Below are 17,581 nucleotides of genomic sequence, written 5' to 3'. Positions count from 1 at the left end.
AGAATATGGAAATAGACTAAGAAGCCGTGATGATCTTGTAGTAAGTCAATCATCTGAAGTTTGTCGAAGGAGTGCTTCAGAGCGAGCTCACTGCTGTAGTGTGTGGCATGATATTCAGAACCCTGTCCTTTGCCAGTGTCAGCAGTGGGGCAGAGCCATGTTAAAATAATCAAGGTCCCATTTTGTCAGCAAGTAAACCTTTTTAAGCAAAACAATATAAAACATTTCCAAACAGAGTTTTTTATAATACACGTTGATGACTTTTTTAATGCTGGTGTATTTCACATGACTATGGTAACCTTCCTTTTGACCTTACAGGGTGAAACAAAAGTCCTAAAGTTGAAGAACTTGAGGCCGCAGGATTATGCCAGCTATACATGCCAGGTGTCTGTCAGAAACGTATGTGGCATCCCAGATAAATCAATCACCTTCCAGCTGACCAACACCACAGGTAAGGACCCGAAGAGCAGCCACCCTGGCACACTGTCACTTCCCCATCTTGGGCAAAACATACTTGGGCTGTGTCACACTGGATGCAAATACAAACTTAATTGTGTTGTTTTCTCTTGCCTTATATTGAATAATGTTACATAAATGTAAGCGTGTATTTAATTCACAATACTCTCCTTGCTGTTAGTTAAGATGTTCAGAGCACATTTGCTATGCAGGAACACACAATAATTCAGGCATTTTATGAATGTTTTCCTGTTTAAGCAACATTGGCAAAGACTGCTTTGGTGATGGAGTTGGGGGATAGCCCTTTCAGACAGTGGCGTAACGAAACTGGAGCCCCTCCACCCCTGCAAAGAACACAGAGCCCCCCTCCAGACTCACTCAGGCCAAGTACTGTGCTGAGGGGACCCCCTGGAGCCCACCCACCCCCACACTGCAGGGGCTGCAAGGGCCTTTGTTACGCTTCTGCTATCAGAAGGAAATATTGCAGAATTTTGCGAAATGGTACTTTATTCTGAGTGAATTCATATACGGAATTCAAAGCACTCATCTCGCCACATACGACACCTGTCACCTCCTGCCTGGACATCCAGGAGCACAGTTCAGTACCCAAAAGGCCTTTGACAGCATCGACTGGGCGCAGTTTTTGGATGTCTAGTCTCATTTCTATCCCCACCCAACATTCATTAAATGGATGAGAACAATATCTAAGGCCCTCAAGGGGCCTGAATGAATCCATACAACATAGCTGTTCAACTTATGTATGCATGTGGTTGCATGTCTGTCATTGCTCTTTCTTCAAGCCCTACACACTTGTGCAGTGTCTTTCTGTAATTTCCTTAATCCAATGGTTTTGAGATTGATCTATCCTAGCAGGCGTTGCCGTTAACTCTACAAATGAGTGTGTCTTCCTAGGTTAGGTGGATGGTCTGCTTTGACCCCAGTGATGTCATACCTTCAAGAGAGGCATGGAGATGTTGAGTGAAATCAAAAGTAGAAGAGTTGTCTAGAACTATAGGCAGCACTGCGGAGCCAAGGGAATGGGCAACTTGAGGAGGCAGGAGGGTCAGACGTGCCTGCTCCTGGGCACCTTTCCCAGCTGCGTCTTCCTCGTCGCCACCACAATGCCAGTGATGGAGGGGGCTTCGCAACTGCCTGGAGCACCTTGGAGTACCGAGGTGCCACCAAGGTTTCTGCTGAGGGCATTGACTTCTGGCTCGGCCTCAGTCCAGTAGTCCTGCTCCAACTGGGGCACTGATATTGGCTTCGTCTGAGGTCAGATGTGTAAGGGCAAGTTTCCCATCTCTTAATGCACATATCACTTTGAGCCCTCTCTGAAGCCCAAGAACCGAGAATAAGAGTATTATGTTTTTGCTGTAAATACCACTGCCAACAAGCTACAGTACAAAAGAGTTCCACCAAAAGTTTGCAAAGTTCCAGGAACATTACTTGAAAGTACACAAAATTGCACATGGTGCATTAAAACTAGTCCTGGGCAAAATGTAAATTATGTCAGTGTAATTTGCGTAATTTCAGAAATCTCACATTATTGCTTATGCAAAATTCCTGAAATTATGCCATTATGCCACTTTGTGTAAATATGTCCCATTAGTAGTAAAAATGTACCACAAATGCACAGGAACAATGGAATGCCACCGGCTTTTGTTTACGGTACTTTTGTCTAAATGTGTCCTTGTGCCAAAATTGACATGAGGACTCATTTCATGCTAAAATATAGTGCAAAATGACAGATTTACATTTCACACAATTATGTGAAAGTAGATTATGCAAATTTCGCACACCTCTAAAATATTTGAGTGGCATCTCACATGCCTTTTATAGTCAAGGGCATACTTGGCATATCAGCAGAAGACTGATTCCCCCAGAAAATGTCTCTCATTGAGCCCTGTTCTACTCATGCCAGTCTCCATTGGGTAAAAATATGCTTTTTGTGCATTTCTAACACAAAACTCAGGAATTTTTGGGAGTTTAGGACCACGTAATATAATTTATGAAAGGGCTTATCTAAACTTTGTATAGATTGAAAAGAATAGAAATGCATATGATTATGGATGACACAGTCATTTGTCTTTTTATGATGAAGTAAGGGATGAAGCGTGCAGTGCACCTTGACTGACTGACTGTGCACTTGCCCACTGTAAACATGTGCAGTTCACTCAGCAGACTGCATTGTTTTCCACCAGTGATCAGTCATTTGCATTCAACAAATGCATTGATCAGTAGTTCTAGTGCATTCACATTTCAGTACTTCAGCAGCAGGTAACTGATCTCTAGCTTCCACATTCCAGGGCTTGGATTGGTACTGTATTTCAGTGCTTAAACAGGTAGAACTTTTCATTGACTCACTAACGTCCATATTCAATACCTCAATACGTACCCTGTTTTGACACCCATTTCAACAAGTATTATATGCTATCAATTTAATAGAGATTACGTGTTAGTACCAAAATACGTACCTCGTTTCAGTTCCTTAGTAGATGCCATAATTTAGTTCTTTATTAGTATCACATGTCAGTTGCTCAATTAGTAACATATGTTAGTTCCTAAGAAGGTACATGATTTTAATACAGCATTATTAAAATCCTCTGTTGGTATCTTTTTGTCAATAGCTCAATAAGCAGCATATCCCACTCACTCAGTAGGTAGACAATTCAGTACCTCGTCAGGTATACAATGCCAGTACCTAGCTCAGTCTCATGTGTCAGTCCCTTGATAGGTACCATGTCATTAACTCTTTTACTCAGCACATTTAGCTTATTAATAACTATCACATTTAACTACTTAGCAAGGGATCTCATTTCCCTGTCTTAGTAACTATGAAACTTTAGAACTTCTGTAAACCTCACAGTTTGGTACCTCAGCAGTATAACATTTCATTACCACAGTAACAGTCAAATTTCAGTATCTCATATAATTCTCACACTCTAGAGCCACAGTTGTTTTTATATATTAATACTTTAACATACAACACATTTCAGTAACTCAGAAGCAATCACATATAGTATTTCAGTCACTATTATATTTTAGTACCTCAGTAGTGCTCATGTTTCAGTGGCTGAGAATGTGTCAGATTACAGTATATCATTAGGGCTCAAATTTCAGTAACTCAGTCGCTATCACATTTCAGTGCCTGGTAGGGAATCACATTCCATTGTTTCAGCGGGTGTCTGACTTCAGTACTCAATAGGTTTTATATCTCTACACATGGTTAGTTCCCAAGACACGCCCATTCACTCCGGATCAGGCAGCTTGACTTGCATTAGTCAATAGTTGTTAAGCTCTCCCTTTTGCTGGTTTGGGCCCTCGTCAATTGTCCTAAATTGTCCTAAATTGAGGCGTGGTTAGCGGACATTTAAATATCATGCAATTTAAAAGTATTGGATCATGGCAGTAGTAGTACCGTGATTTTCGGAGAGCTCTTGGCATCCTTTGAAGATGTGGCCGCAGTGTGCTTTCATACCCTGTGGCTCTATGGTAGGCATCAAGTCCATTGGATTGGCTGGAGTCTCTCCTCCAAGAGAGCTCACAAGCAGCATCTCTGCCTCCTTTTCAGTGAGAGTACCACTCTCTGACCTGCCTCTGCCCTCAGGGATCTTCTCTCAGCCCCACACTATTCAATATCTGTGTTGCCTGTTGGCCAATGCCATTAGAACATTTGGCTTAACCCTCTTTACTTATTGCATCAGGGGTTCTCTGCACCTCAGTGAGCTGAATGGTTGGAATGTGGGTGCATCCAGATGCGCCTGTAACTCTCTCTTGGAGGCCCCACGGTGGAGATTGAAGATTCTGCTGTCCTCTTCTGATACAATAGCCCATGAGTACTCACAAATATTTTTCCTGGCCCTTCCATAGCCTGTGGTGCGCCTGAGGGCTGCATTGCTGTCAGTATGGTGGGGTTTGAGGGGTGGTTTTAGGTCAGACAAAGGGGGAAAGAAGCATGTACGTGGTGTGCACTGTGAGTCATGGAGGTTTTTATATTGGCCTCTAAATTAAGTCCCGAGTCCCTAGAATAGCAATGGATTTGACAAAACGGTCTTAGGCTGTATCCGAGATGCTATCCTTCTATCGCGCATTTGGTTCATTTTGCTGTCGACTTGCTATTGCCATCTCTGCTTGCTTTCACTAACGTTGGAGTCAAGCATGCACAATAATGGGTCTAACATGCTCCTTATGCATTTAGGGCCTGTTTTAGACCCTGGCGGATGCAATGCTTTGTCACAAACGTGACGGATATCCCGTCCGCCGTATTACGATCCCTGTAGGCTATAATGGGATTGTAATCCGAAGGACGGGATATTCGTCATGTTTGTAATTTAGTATTCCCCTCCATCGGGAACTAAATCAGGCCCTCAGTCTCTTATCTGTAAAGAGTAGGCATGCTCGGAGACAGGCTCAGCTAAGGTAGCAAGTGCTATAAAAACATCCTTGACAAAGACTCCCCAACAACGCGAGTAATTCGCGGAGGCGGGGAAACGCCCAACCAACCTCCAGCTAGATGTGGTAGGTGGGAAAGGTTTAGCCGTGGCAGCAGGAGGTATGATGTTTAATCCTAGCTCTACCTCTGTGCCAAAATAGGCTGGGACTGTCCTACTTTTAAAGCGTTGACAGGTTTCACAACTCCATGGCATTTCTTTGGTGAGAGTAATCCCTGGGTGTCACTATCGGAACCACTCACTCCCCAGTTGATATGAAATGAGCAAAATAGATACTACTGAACCAGAAGGCATGTTGTTTTATTAATCCTGGCCTCCCTTTGTGACAAATTGTGTGTTCTTTGGCAATCCCTTTTGGAACAGATTTCTCAGCTACCTCTATTTCTATAGTGAAAAGAAGAACATAACTAAGTAAAAAGGAGGCCTGTAACCCAATAATCACTTAATTTTTTGGATGGGGAAAGAACACCAGATCTCTTGGTCCACCTAGTAAATTGTGGTGTAGTGAGAGAGAAGTTATAGGCTTTCAAACAGGGCCCTTCACCGAGATGTTATTGATCCACATTGTCTGATGTCCTTCGTATTAGTTTGTCCCTTTAACTGCAATTATGTGATAAAGTTGGCCAAAGTACTGGGCAAGAGCCTTCAGACCCAGATGCCTGACTGCCTCAGTTTGAGCTTCTCCTGAGTCCTAAGTCCCCAAACTAGCCCTTACTGCATGTGGCCTTTGTCTGCCACCCCCACTGAACGGTCAAGCGCCAAGAATTAAAGGCAAAACATTTAGTTTTGGTGCAAAATGAGCGACGGAACACCTGGGATCATTTCTGTCTCCAAACTGTGTGATCCCAGACATTTGTTTTATTTCACGTTGCCTACTTTTTCTCCAATACCTCATATGCGAGCACCTTGAAATATGTAAGTTTAGGATGTGTGCTGTACAAAAAAAATGTTGTATTTTATTTAATAGACTATAGTGCCGCTCCATGTATAACACAACCTAGCCCACAGAAGATGCGCATGACAACTGACTTCCTTCTTGGTTCAGAAATGGCAGCGTAGTCAGGGCTGGGGAAGGCTTGAGTGTTTCTAAGTTCATGTTTCAAAGCAATAAACAACCAATTAATAAATGCTTCTCAATACAGTGATATAATCTGATGTACTAAGGTGAAGATCTTCTGCACGTCAAAGAAACACACTTTTTTTTAACTTAGAGGGAGCTTTATCATATTTTCACATTTGTTGTAGGATGTCTTTAATCATGAGGGTGTTCCTAAAAATAAGGGGGCAGCCCCCCACCCTTGCATGTTTACTTTTAATTCGATTCATTCTATAGAAATGCTTCCCCATAGAACATGTTTTGAATGCTAGTGCTCAAACAAGTAGCCAGCATCCCAGGGCTGCTGTTCACCAGGGGGCCAAATGTAAAAGACAAGCGGGCCGCAAGCGACCCCCGGGCCGTACAATGAGTCTCCCTGGAATAGTCTAATCCAGGAGTTCTCAAATTTTGGAGCCAACCTAATGTCTGTTTCTCTTCATGAGGGTGCTATGAGTTACGAGGAGCCGCTCTTGTACCTGATGAATGAGCAGTGATTGTCACAGTGTTATTAACGCTTAGACCTCTATAGTGCCTCACCGGGGGCATATTTATGAGGGGCTTGAGCCGCTGGATCGTCAGTTTTTGTGACACTTCGGCGGTACAAGCTTCTCAACCATATCTACGAGGCCACACAAAGCCACTTGGTGTGGTTTTGAATGGCCTCATAGATATGGAGTAGGGCTAGGCAGCGCAAGTCGCTGTGGTGCCTTACACTGCGCCAGGGAGGCCTTCTATGTGCGTGCAGTGGGTTTTCCCATGCAACACCCATGGATTTTGACACTACCCCAAATTTACGAAATCACATAAACCTGGGGAAGCCCCAAAACCTTACTCCTCCAGCGGTGTGGCATAACAAAGAGAAACAGAATATTTGTATTTCTCCTCGTGTTTTCCTGTTTCCACGTGTGCTGCTTTCTGCAGCACACACAGAAGAAAGAAAGCGCCTCTCTGGAATGTTTTTGTGCAGGAATGTGCCCCTGTCTGCACAAAAACAATCATGCATGCAATGGAGGCCTCGTTGCACCATGGTGCAAGGGTTTCTACGTTGGCACTAGGCAGCCGATTGTGCCCGAGCACAGGGGGAAAGCACAGGAATGCACCGTATTGTATAAATATGGTGCATTCCTGCCCTTTCACTTTGGCGTAGGGCAGCGCCGCAAGATGATATGCGACGCTATACCCTGGGAGTGTTCCTGCGGCGCTGGTGAATAACATGCATACTTTACTACCTGCTGCACCACAGTCCTCGTGATGAGGAGTTTCCTGGTCCAATATAGCCCAGAAAATATCAGTGGGTTTGACTCTCCTGTGGAAAGTCTGAGGGCTCGGAGAACTGCAGCCTATTGGTAACTGCAGCATGCATGTTGACGGGGGTGCCCACGGGTGCCACAATTCACCACATCACTCGCACTCAAGGCCTGTTCTCCATGTCAATGGGTTGGCAGGGACCTGTTTTACACTCCTCGGGAGTTTAAAGAAAATTCTTCCAGTCCGTCTTCCATCAGACAGTCGAGGCTGGCACTCTCTGGTCTCTAAAGTATGGTAATTCTACTCTACTTGGACTCAGTGTCTGAGGAAGGATGCCGGGGCCCTAATGCAGGCAAGCAAATGGGCCCCTGTACCAGAGGTAGAGACCAGAATACACCCTTAATTGATGTACAGAAGGCCCCCAAACCTCTGGGCCCTGGTGTCACTCCACCTGCTGCACTATTGAGACATGCATCACTGGTTGGAGTTCCTGAACAATGATCCCATAGGCTTCAGGTACACTAGAACCCAGCAACTCCCTAATACGTAAACCGCCTCCGAGGGGCCCTTTTAAATCAGCCTCATTGGCTTCTGGTGCCAGGCGCCTTCTGCACCGGATCACTCAGTCCCAGAAAGAAGTTTCACTTTTAGCCGCGCTGCGTCCCCTGCACAATCTTCTTAAGGCCCCATCCCCCAGGTCCCCACACCCACCACCCTCAGAAGATCAGGACTGGGTCCTTTTCAGTTCCTGGCCCCACTCATTGAAACTGCCTTCCTCTCTCCCTGTTCTTCATCTTACCACCGATCATCCATTTTGCTTTCAAAATCTTCTTAAAACCGTTCTCTTCGATTCACACATACAGGGGCATATTTATACTCTGTTTGCACCGAATTAGTGTCATTTTGTTTTACTCTAATTCGGTGCAAAACTAACTCCATATTTATACTTTGGTGCTAGACCCCTCTAGCACCAAATCTATGGAGTTAAAGTCATTTTTTGAAAGTGAAGACCTACTTTGCCTTAATGAGATGCAAGGTAGGCGTTCCCGTGCAAAAAATGACTCTATGGCCTTAAGGCCATATTTAGGGGCATATTTATACTCTGCGGCATATTTATACTCTGTTTGCACCGAATTAGTGTCATTTTTTTTTTACTCTAATTCGGTGCAAAACTAACTCCATATTTATACTTTGGTGCTAGACCCATCTAGCACCAAGGCCCTGATTTTAACTTTTTTTGCACCGCATTAACGTCATTTTATGACACAAAACTGGCGCAAACTTACAGAATATTGGCCCTTATTTATACTTTTTGCTGCAAAACTGCACTAACTCAGTTTTGCACCAAAAAGTTTAGCACCGGCTTGCACCATTTCTGTGCACCAGCCGGGCACCATATTTATGGAATGGTGCAAGCCGGTGCAAAGGGTAGGCTAGAGTTTAAAAAAATGACTTTAGTCAGGTGGAGCTGGCAGTATAGAAGAAGAGGGTTTAGCACCAAAAAATGGCTTTAGACAGGTTAGAGTAAAAAAAATGACTCTAACCAGATTAGCGTCATTTTATGGTGCTAAACCTACCATGCCACATGACTCCTGCCTTAGAAAAGGCAGGAGTCATGCCCACCACCCCAGTGGCCAGCACAGAGGAAAGGGGTCCCCTGGGCATGGCCATTGCACCCTGTGCCATGTATGGGGGCCCATTTCAGGGCCCCCTATGGCACTTTCAAAACTAAAATGCACTTACCTGTACTTACCTGGGAGGGGTCCCCCATCCTCCCAGTCCCTCTAGTGTGGGTGGGGGTGCCCCTAGGGCCTAGGGAGGGCACCTCTGGGCTTATTCCATGGTGTTCCACCATGGAAATAGGGCCACAGGTCCCCTAAAGCCTGCCCTGACCCAGGTCTTAAAAAATGGGGCAAAGCAAGCTTTGCCCCAGTTTTTGACCCCTCCTCCCTCCCTTGCACCATTTTTACATGGGAGTACAAATATGGTGTTAAGGCCATAGAGTCATTTTTTTGCACGGGAACGCCTACCTTGCATCTCATTAAGGCAAGGTAGGTTTCCACTTCCAAAAAATGACTTTAACTCCATAAATTTGGTGCTAGACGGGTCTAGCACCAAAGTATAAATATGGAGTTAGTTTTGCACTGAATTAGAGTTAAAAAAAAATGACGCTAATTCAGTGCAAACAGAGTATAAATATGCCCCTTAGCGTCAAAAAATGATGCTAATCTGGTCAGAATCATTTATTTTGACTCAAAACTGCCTAACGTCATTTTTTTTAAAGCTAGCCTACCCTTTGCACCGGCTTGCACCATTCCATAAATATGGTGCCCAGCTGGTGCTAAAAAATGGTGCAAGCCGGTGCAAAACTTTTTGGGGCCCAAAGTTCTTCTCAGTCGCCGCTACTGGCGCTATAAAATATCGGAGCACGAATAGCGACGGTGCCAGGCTTAAATCAGCCTCGGGCCTCTTTAATTCACAGCCAGGCCCCCCTGCCCCGTTATCTCACCCCTACAGTTCTCCGCTTTCTCCCTTGAAGATGGATTGTCTGGATGTCTTTTCTCCGTCTTTTCGTTTTGTTTAGGTTTCCCTCTGTTGGTCCCGGAGGAAGTCTGGTTTAGAAAATTAGGTGTCGTCCACCAAATATAAGTGGCGGAGCCCCCCTCCCGCCCCCAGGAAACCACAGGCTCAAATTAAGCACTGGCTGCATTAAAGTTTTTTTTCGGTCATTCATGTCATTCATTCCATCTACTTTTTTTTAATCCGACTCTCCACCATAGCACTCCTCTTCAAGCGGCCTTTGACTTTAGACAGGGACCATTACAAGCCTTGGCCTTCAGCCAGTCCCATCACTTGCTGTGGGTTTTCTAGGGTTTGGGATGCGCGTGCCTAGGAAGCAACGAAGCTAGAGTGACTCTGGAGCCGGCCAATGACAGTAGGGGTTGCATACGATCCAGGGGCTGGACTTATTGTATCGAGCTAGGCTGTAGGCAAAGAGCATAAGGGGCGAATAATACAAGCCGTCCGTTGTGATTAGAGCAGGTGCGGTTATTACAGTTAATGAGTGAGTCCGCGTTTTAGCTGGGTCTGGCTGCTCAGTGGACTCATTGTTTGTTTTTAACCTCATGGTCAAAAGTTCAAACCTCAGTGGGGGGCACTCAGCCTTTTATCTTTTCGAGGTGGATAAAATAAGTTTCATTGAGTTGGGCAACAATACACATCTGTTATTTGAGAGTCGAGATACCTTCCTGGGTGAACATATGTCTAACGCACGTGAAGTTATTTTATAAAGTGGTGGCCCAGACATGCATATTTTGCAAGTTCTCAGTAGAAACAACTTCATAGAATGTGCACTGACTGAAGAAACACGGAATATGAGCCCCTGTTCTAGTCACGCAAGAGGGCGTGTCCCAAACAGACAAGAAGGTACCATTGGCAGACCACAAAATGATGAGGCCCTCTGCAGAATGTGATGGCGGGACGAGACCCCATATCTGACAGGGATGCATTGACCTTGGGGTGAATGGGGTCCCCTTGAAGAGCTAGGGGCCCCAGGTGGCCCACATTGCACCCCTGAAGACACACAAAGGATAGACACTCAGTTACAGCTGTGCAAATACCCATGTGTAGACTGGGTTTGCACCCTCTCATGACACAGCCACAGGTGTGCCAATGTGGATGTGTGTGAGGTTGGGGTGGGCACCACAAAAAGAGAATGCAACAAGAAGTAGTGGGCAGCTTTTGGATAAGGAGCGATGATGGACAGCAGAATCCACCTCTCCTATGCGTTTAATGAGGGAAGCCTCCTCCCTTTAAGAGCACGAGGAGCCGATCCCACCTGCAGCTCAGCACCCGCATCCCATCAGTGGGCTGAAATGTTCTATTGAGTTAGGTCATGGTGGGAATCTGATCCTGAAAATGACCAAGAAAAGTTTTTCTGGTCCTACCCCACTTCCTGTAGCACTGAAAGTTTTGCCCGTTTGTTGAGCTATCATCCTCCCATATGAGACAAAAAGCCAGGAAGAAGGAAAAGTCCATGATGTTCTGAACCTTGAATCATCCGTGGTCTAAGTTTGGATGCTTGGCCGGGTTGCAAGAACAGCCCCCTTGAGTTGTAAGCACTCAGGTGTCTTGTAGAAGGGAGAGCCTCTGACATACTCCTGTTGACCAATGATCTATCCTCAAATTTTCAGATCTGCAGATACCAGAGATCAGACCCATGTACTCTCTTCCATCCCCACCACCCTGGAGCAGAGTCACAGTGTGGACAGGCTTATAGAGAGAGAGAGGGTAACACACTCTCTGATTAACCTACCTCTATTAAACTGTCAATTGCACTTAGCTGCTGGAGCTGAACAGGAGGAGAAAACACTTGTTACCTGACAGAGAGAGATTGCTTCCGCCGCGAGCGGGCACTGGACAGACTGTCCTTATCTGCTGAGGGAGGGCAGCTTTGTAAACTCTGGTCCTGCCACCAGCTGTGTGTCGGAGTCTATTACAGTCCTTGTCCTTTTGTGCAGTCCACACAGTCTCAATTAACACCTCCTCTTCCACCTTCAGTCCGGGCCCGAAGGAAGAGATTCCCAGAGCGGTGAACATTTCTGTGGATCTTTGTCCGGCCTCCTACATGACTTAAGTAATTCATGCCTCTCATCCAACCATGTGACTATAATGGCACGGCTCCTGACTATCGAGTCCAGGACATCATGGGACACTAATATCGTAGACAATATCAGGAGACAAAGGGCCCAGATATTGGCGGACGGGTTACTCCGTCACAACTCCTTGTTTTAAACAGACCCTGTCTCCAATCAATTCAAACCTGGAATAGTTTCTCCACTTTTAAATCCTCCACTGAAGACCCACAAGTGATGCTTAGTTCTGACCAGTTACTACAGGACTTTCTGTCCTGCTAGAGGAAGGAAGTCAGCTCTGGGTCACATCGAAGGCGATCTCGTCACTACTCTTGGCGGAAGCCCCAAGAAGACTATGATGGAGCTGATCCCAGTGGTCTACTTTACAGACTAAGGGCCAGATGTAGAGTTTTTTGGACGGTTACCCCGTCGTATTACGATTCGCATAGGATATAATGGGATCGTAATACGGCCGATGTTTGTGTAAGTTTCATGTAAGTTTGCTCTTTTCTGGTATTCACAAACTGCAAGTTTAATTTTACTAATATTAATTTTACGACTTTGGAGACTTTGTACATAAAAAGCTAGGCCTGTCCAACCTTTTTATGTGTGGGGTTCTCCCGCCTGCCCTGATAGGCAAGAGCATGTCTGTGTGTGTCCACAACATGCTGTCACTATGCACAGTCAGTTTACATGCACACTGCGCCAGCGGGAAGTGCACATTCACAGGCGTACAAAATTCACACCGTGCAATAACGTCAAAGTTTGTCAAAACTTCACTTGCGAGCAAAAATTGTACGTTTTTTGCAGAAAAAGTTTCCAGTAACACATTTTGTGCGAAAGAGTCCTCCCATTAAAGGCAGATTTTTTTTGCAGGAATTTCTTCCTGCAAAAACCTACTTTGACAAGATTTTTTTGCAACTTTAAAATTTTACTATATGCATTTGACGCAGCACAAAACCCGCCTGTGGGAAGAGCTCCAATATTGTGTGAGCACAGAAAGGAGAGCGGTACATTGCGTCTAGCTGACGCGAGATTGCTGCAAGTTGTTTGCGGGGCAGAGGTATACAAGGGGCTCAGTACTAGACCGACACTCTAAACTTACAGCTTTACATCAATTACATTTACATATTAGACACCTAAATATGTTTTAATTTCAGGTAACGAGAGATAAATCATTTGGTCAGAATGAAACAATCTCCCTTTAAATGCCAAGGCTGAGATTGAAACCCAGGTGTCTACCACAACCACCAATCCTTAGAGGTCTGTGGTCTGTCACAAGGCTGGCACCAAACTCCAATAGAAACTCAAGGCAAACTCCAAAACTACAGCCATAATGTTCACCAAAAACACACCTTTGCTTTTCATATCGAACCAGAGGAAGCGGTGCATGAAAGACAGCCCACAAGGGGTCTCCGGGAGTCTATGTATCTCTACTCTGCATTTTGTTCTGCCTGTAAATATAAAGATATCTCATGGAATGATGCGGGCGGTGGCCAGCTGGCACCAGAATCTATTGCCAAGCCTGGACAGGTGTCTGGTGGTCACACACTGACCTGCCATTTGTTAAGACAAAATGACAGATTCTAGTGACACGAACGGTCCCTGAAATGAGGATGGCGGCAGCAGTTGAGAGGATTCATGGATTGATCCCATATGATTGCGGCCCGCGACTGAACCTCTGACATAGACACCTAGCTCAAAAATGTGGAGATGAGACCTTGATCCTGATTCGTGATGTTGGTTGGTCGAATGTCTGCGCATGGCGTTGATACAGAGCGGACTCATGATCAATGAGATTCAATTTAAAGGTACCCTATCTCCAATATGAACCTCAGTGGTCTTCTTGGTATCCTGCTGGTCAAAATATAATTCAGGCTTTTATAGAATCTTTTTTTAGGCTTGTTCAATTCACAACCGTCTTGGTCACAATTATTATATGTACTTGGGTTTTTTCAGACACAGAGAACTGAATGTTCCCAATAAAGCACATCAGTGACATTGCAAATTGACTTCTGAAATGTCCGAGTCCTAAATGCCTTGATTAATTAAATACCACCAGCACAAAGGCAATAAGTAACTTATGTAAACACCAGTCCATATGTACTCATGAATCCATCCAGGTAATCCATGATTACCTAGAATCCTAGAATAGATCAAATCATGACATGTGTTTCGCTCATACAGGAGCTCATCAAACAACAGATACTAATCTAGACATGTAGAAGGTGGCCACCTAGGATGCCACCAGCAAGTGGCACTAGGCTGGCACTACAAGCAGCAGAGGAGGTACTGATAAAATGTCACTTTGCATGAGGAGAAAAATGATCCTTCCACAAGTTCTGCCAAGAAGCTTATGTACTTGTCACCTAGGTGCTTTGTGGTGAAGTGTCACTTGTCACATTTTGATACGTAGTAGGCACTGACATTAAGATCAGATAAAAACATACATATACAGGACAGTAATCAAGTCAATTCAGGGATGACAGCTAACAAAACTGACATTCTTCTATTGTGTAACCTATCAACATCTTAGGCGCACGCTTCATTCATGAGCCTGGTTTGATGAGTTGTCTGAATTGGAGGCGGCTGTTAAGCTTGGAGATGGGGGGTCCAAGACATTCTTGGATTTTGGACTCCGCTCTCCTAAGGATGTTTCTGATGGTTCAAGGAGAGGCAATGAGTTAAACTGGAAGCTGCTAAAAGTGCTCCGCTGGGATGTCACGAGGAGCCAAGTTTGTAGACATACTGGTGTTTATCCTTGTGCATTATGCCCAGTCAGTTGATTTCATTCCTCACATCCGCTGGAAGCCAGGAAAGGGATTTAGAAGCTGGTTGGTCAAGGTCTAATTTACCACAGTTTAGGAACAAATTGGAAGCTTTACTGTGTAGCCGCTGGTGTATTTCAGACACATTATTCGTCAGGCCCGGGTAGATCAGATTGCATTAATAAAGCTATTTCAAAAGGCAAAATCTAGTCTCTTCGATTCAGTCAGTTGTTTGCAAGAGAGAGAGAGGATTTTGCAGATGAAAGAGGGTAGACTATTCAATCAATCAATCACCGTTTATTAAGCACGGTAAATCACCCGTGGGTGTCTCCGCTGTTGGTTCGGCGGATCCAAACCAATAGCGGAGGATGCTTCTGGTGAACCCCTTGACCACAGAGTTGCTTTTAGAAGGTGAATGAAAGGATCAAATCAAGGACATTGACCAGATGTTCTGCTTTCTGAGTTGTGGAAGGGGGTGGCTCAAAATTAGAGGGCCAGTGAAATGATGGAGTGGGGGTGTACGTTCCTTCCAAGAGACAATGTTGTTGTTGCCATCAGAGTTGTTCTCCAGGAGGATGTAGATTTGTGTGTCATCTGCGTGCATCTGAAAGTTGATCTTGTATTGATCAAGTAGCTGGGAAAGGGCTTCCTGCAATGGTAGAACGGGAGTGGGACGAGGACGGATCCTTAGGGAACGCTCCCTACTGGTTTGTAAATCTGGCCCATAGCATTAATTTTCTTACTTTCCTAAACCCCTTGGAGAAGGTCACTCTCCCGCGGTCTAATATGGGCACTTATTAAAGGAGTGTCGAAGGGTGCTTTGGAACACACTGCTGCCCTGGTATCACCCTTGACATTTCACATCTTACACACCATTACACTGCTAATCCAAAGAAAGACATTCAAAATAAAATATTCACAAAGTATAACCTCAGTCTTTCAGCATGTTTATTTTTATTTTCCTATTATCAAATATGTAATAATGTATTCATAAAATACACAACACACAAAGAAAACAACAAAGGGCCCGATTTGGAACTTGGCGGAAGGGAATACTCCTTCACAAACGTGACAGATATCCCATCTTCCGTATTACGATCCCATTGCATCCTATAGGGATCGTAATACGGCGGACGGAATATCCGTCACATATTCCATCCGCCAAGTTCTAAATCAGGCCCTAAATGTCTTCTTCTGCTTTCAAACTTTCAGCCTTTGCGAGTCTTTTGTGCACATCAGACCTGTTGGCTTTGGCCATGCTTCTTTGAATTTCTTCCTTTCCTTGCACTCGGGATCCTTCTTCACGAGGGGTGCTTTCTGAACCAGGTTTTAATGTTTCCAATGAAGTACTGAAGCAGGAGCTGTGAAAACTGTTTCTGAGCCAGGGCTGGTCCAGGAGCCCTTGCCTTGGCCACACAGACCTTTCATCTAGCCTCATGTGTCTACAGTGAGCATCACTTGGTCCCTGTGTGTTGTCGCTGGTACCTGTCCATCCAGCTCAGCTTTACTCCATCATCCCTGGCAATAGCTCAGTCCAGTGTTTTCTTAAAGTTTTCCTTTGCCTCATTTTGTTCAGAATGTGAGGTTTTTGAGTTACTCACTCAGGTCCTGTCAATAATAAGAAGCATAAAGTAGGAGAGTTTGTCTTCATTGGAGCAACTTTGTGGAGTTTGCACAGTTCTCTGCTTGGCCTTCCCTCCGTTTCCAAGTGTCAGCTGGCTTCAGTCCCCCTTAGTCTGTCTCAGTGCTTAATTTGTAAATAAAAACATGCCGGTGCCCAAAGCTCTCATCTAAAACACATGGCTGCTGCACTTAATTGTGCGAGCACGGAATACTGAGGCAGAGTAATCCTGATGCCATCTCCGGCCTCTTTAATCCATTAACAGCCACCCCCTGCCCCTTCAGCTCACTCTTGCAGCTTTCTGCTTTCTCCCTTTGTGACGCTTTTTCGTTTTTTACTTCCTCCATCTCTCCCATATGTGTCTTTTGTTCGCACTAAATGCTTGGGGTAAAAAAATAAGTGCTGGTGCCCCGCACCGGAAACCAGAAGCACAAAATAAGCAATGGTCTGGCTCGGAATGTCACATGTAGGCAGATAGCACCTAGACACACTGCTGGCTAGACATAGGTTGTGGGCTCAACCGAAACTGGGAATGGAGGAGGGGGTTTGGCAAGGGAGAACAGGCTTCTACCCCTGCACATGAATGAATGAATTAATGAATGATTAGCAGGATTTATAGAGCGCATGGCTACTCCTGGGAGTGTCCTGGCCAAGTAGAAAGGTAAGAGAGAAAAATGTAAGATGCATAAAAAGAGTGAAAAGCCAGGTTTTCAGTTGTTTTTTAAAAGAACGTTCATTGACCGCTTGGCATAACTCGGCGGGCACATGCACCAGAAACACATTTCAAGGGGGTACCTGGCACAACTAACAGATGCCATTAATTAGGTCCAGCTTGGAAACCACTGTAGCTGTCTCGCCAGTCTCGTGTATACAAATAATTCAGAAGTAAAAAAACATATAAAGGCGTAGAGAGCTCCATTGCTCTGTCCATCTGCCTACAGTAGCATACAGCGTCTTTTTATGGGTCAGCCCACTTCAGCCATAGGCTCTCCTGCACTGTGAGTGACAGCTTTTTGGCCTTATCACATATCCACATCCCCCTAAAAAGAAGTGCACTCCAGTATGAGGGACTTTGCCAATGCTTTTCTTCTTTCCATTCTTTCTGCCTTTATATTTTTTTAGTGATTTTTGTGTGTTTTTATTTATTAAGGTTACAATAATGGAAAGACAATATAAGAATAGTATGTTCCTGTGATGTCCTTAAAGATTATACCTGCTGTAGCGAGATTTGTGTTGTTTGTTTCTGAACAGAGTCGTTTCCTTCACTTTGATTTCCTGTTTCCAAACTTTTCTAAAAGTTTGATACA

General features: G+C 44.8%; 1 protein-coding gene across 1 annotated transcript in view; it reads left to right on the top strand.

Annotated features, from left to right (window-relative positions):
* Window positions 1-17,581, top strand: part of MDGA1 (MAM domain containing glycosylphosphatidylinositol anchor 1) — an 888,610-nt gene that overhangs the window by 357,876 nt on the left and 513,153 nt on the right. Inside the window, exon 5 of the mRNA XM_069236322.1 lies at window positions 319-451. Coding sequence (XP_069092423.1) covers window positions 319-451 — 133 coding nt within the window. The remainder of the gene's footprint in view (window positions 1-318; window positions 452-17,581) is intronic.

The sequence above is a fragment of the Pleurodeles waltl genome, chromosome 5 (assembly GCF_031143425.1).
Source record: "Pleurodeles waltl isolate 20211129_DDA chromosome 5, aPleWal1.hap1.20221129, whole genome shotgun sequence".
Taxonomy (NCBI): Eukaryota; Metazoa; Chordata; class Amphibia; order Caudata; family Salamandridae; genus Pleurodeles; species Pleurodeles waltl.
This window is presented reverse-complemented; position numbering and strand designations above follow the sequence as displayed.